This window comes from Arctopsyche grandis, chromosome 5, assembly GCF_051622035.1.
Source record: "Arctopsyche grandis isolate Sample6627 chromosome 5, ASM5162203v2, whole genome shotgun sequence".
Taxonomy (NCBI): Eukaryota; Metazoa; Arthropoda; class Insecta; order Trichoptera; family Hydropsychidae; genus Arctopsyche; species Arctopsyche grandis.
This window is the reverse complement of record NC_135359.1, coordinates 3,565,836-3,568,605: the sequence shown is the minus strand read 5'-3', so window position 1 is coordinate 3,568,605 and position 2,770 is coordinate 3,565,836. Positions and strand designations below refer to the sequence as shown.

General features: G+C 33.2%; 1 protein-coding gene across 1 annotated transcript; it reads left to right on the top strand.

Moving 5' to 3' along the window:
* LOC143911643 (uncharacterized) lies at nt 1–1,891 on the top strand. The gene is made up of 2 exons (XM_077430622.1): nt 1–290; nt 640–1,891. Exons 1-2 carry the CDS (start codon nt 252–254, stop codon nt 1,273–1,275), a joined length of 675 nt encoding a protein of 224 aa, XP_077286748.1. The 5' UTR covers nt 1–251; the 3' UTR covers nt 1,276–1,891.
* The last annotated feature ends 879 nt before the right edge of the window (nt 1,892–2,770 follow it).

Here is a 2,770-nt window from a genome sequence, read left to right as displayed (position 1 = left end):
ACGCCTGACGTTTTATCCAAACAATATTTACCCGCATATTATAAATTTAACACATGCTAACAGTTGTATGAATTACATTTTATATTGATTAATTTACTAAAAACACACCTCGAACACGAGCGGAACAAATATTGATTCATTGAATGTATTCACTAATGTATTGAAAATTGAATAAAACGGCGATCTGGCAGCAGTATCTTCAGTTCGATTCTGGCATCTCTCGCAAGCCTGTTCTCACATAATTGTCGAAAATGAAATTTCTCTTCTTACTTTTAGGAGGTTTCCTCTTTGTAAGTATTGTCAATTCACATATACATAAATGTTTTTGGTCTCATATTATTATATTTTAATTACATAAAATATATGATCGATCACCCGTACAATCATTCAATTTCAGATTTATTCTCTTATTTTCACAAATCAATACATGTATAGTATATTAATTAATCCCAATATGCCAGTCAAATGCGATTATGCTTATTAGTTGTTTACAATATTTCAGTACAATTGTGCTGGATACTCAAACACTTGTTTTGTAACTTAATTTTCCATTGAAATATGTTTATTTTTTAAAAATAATATTGTTTTTTTTATTATTTTCTTTGATTTAATATGGAATTCATTGTTTTTTAAATTTAGATCCAAATGACTGCAACACAGGATTATTATCCTACACCACCTCCTAGAACACCACCACCACAAATACGACCAACTCAACCACCAACTCAACCACCAACACAACCACCACAAACACGACCAACTCAAACACCAACTCAACCACCAACACGACCAACTCAACCACCAACTCAACCACCAACTCAACCACCAACACGACCAACTCAACCACCAACTCAACCACCAACACGACCAACTCAACCACAAACACGACCACCTCAACCACCAACTCAACCACCAACTCAACCACCAACACGACCACCAAATAACCCAACACCGACTAAAAGGCCAATTCCAAAAGAATTATCCAAAGAAGCTGATGATTCCGCCGAGGTTAAGACTCCAGCGGGGCCCAGAGCTTTAGGTCCGAGTGGTCCCGAAGGAACTAGCTCGGAAGAAAATCGTTTAATGGGCGGCTCGAGAAACATTGGTTGGGCTTATCGTTATTGTAGATATTACCCATGGACACCAAGATGCAGATGTTTCAAGAATTGGTTCAAACGGTGCTACAGGACATACAGACCACACCCACTGTGCAATTGCATTTCAAGATCTTGCAATTGGTGGCAACGCTATGACCCATATACGTCACCATCATAAATATTATAATGTATTTAATAAAATATCAATAAATTGATATATAACAAAATGCTTTTATTTTATTTTATGTTAAGATACATACAAGTAAACTAGATTACAATATAAAATATAAATTAGACATGTAAATATCCTTTCGTAATTTTGTGTGTACATAAATGTTATTATTATTTTTAACTTTATTTTACACATGATCACTGTATCTCAAATTCCAATGAATAAAGAAACGTTACAAAAATTATTTTCAATATGCAATTATATTTCAAATTGAAAAGCATTTTTTCGTACATAAATCAGATTTTCAAATTTATTTCAAGAAAGAAAATTATGCAAAGAAGATGATGATCTAGTTCATCCTTCACGCGACGCGTCGGCCAGTAGTACGACAGTACCGATTCGACACGTCGCGACGTGTCGAATCGAGGTCACCCAGTGATTTTTTATTTTATTTTATTTTATTAATTGAAAAATCAACAGACAGGATGTACATAGATATGTATAAAAAAACAAATAGTAAATAAATAATATATGTAACATCCGAGTCCAATAATAGATTTTTACAAAAATGAAAAAGATAAATATGAGGAAAACAAATTAAAAAGTAAAGAATAAAGGCATGACAAAATATGTAGTACATTGCATAATTAAACTATAGTATTAAAATATTTGGAAAAGGTTATAAGATAGAATATAAGAAGAAATTGAAATTTACAAATATAAAACAAATGAAAAAGGTAAATACAAAATAAACAAATGAAAAGGAAAAGAATGAAAGCTATAATATGATTAAATAGCACATTACATAACTAAACTAAAGTATGGGAGAAGAAATGAATCAATCGGTCAAGATTCTCTTGATGTTATACCTGGATTGATGTAGAGAAATACCAAATAGATCAACCTCATTCAGCTCTCCGTTAAACATACGATAAACGCGCTGCAGATAAAAATATTTTTGGGAATTAGTATTGAAAGGATCAAGTGAAAAGAGTGAAACGCGTTTAGAGTACCGAACTGGGATTCTGAAATTAACCTTATTCAGTAAATAGGAACAATCAAGGAAACCATTTATGAGCTTAAAGAAGAATATAGCATCAGTATGTCGTCGCCTGACAGAAAGATTGTTAAAAGAAAGGATTTTTAAAATGTCGGAAACAGTAGAATGGGTATAGGTAGGAAAAAGGTAGCGTAAGGATTTAATAAATTTAAGTTGAACTTTCTCAATACAATTAATATGGGATACATAAAAAGGTGACCAGATAATTGAGGCAAATTCAAGGTGAGACCTTACAAAGGAAAAATAAAGTAATTGTTCCGACTTTTGTAATGACGTATGGCAAACAGTCTTATTAACTGATTGTCGATTGGCATTATTGACGAGTTGGCAGTAGTGTCGACCCAAGCGGAAGAACGCTACGGTCGGTAAGTCAGCGAAAAGACGGCGTACGGAGAAGTTGTGTTCTCGTACGCTCCGCTGAACCACCACGTGCAGATTTTA

Bases quoted from the DNA above. Each gene is read 5' to 3' on its own strand.
- LOC143911643 (XM_077430622.1), top strand. From the start codon at position 252: ATGAAATTTCTCTTCTTACTTTTAGGAGGTTTCCTCTTT. The intron at 291-639 runs GTAAGTATTGTC...TTTTAAATTTAG, and splicing joins TTTTAGGAGGTTTCCTCTTT to ATCCAAATGACTGCAACACA.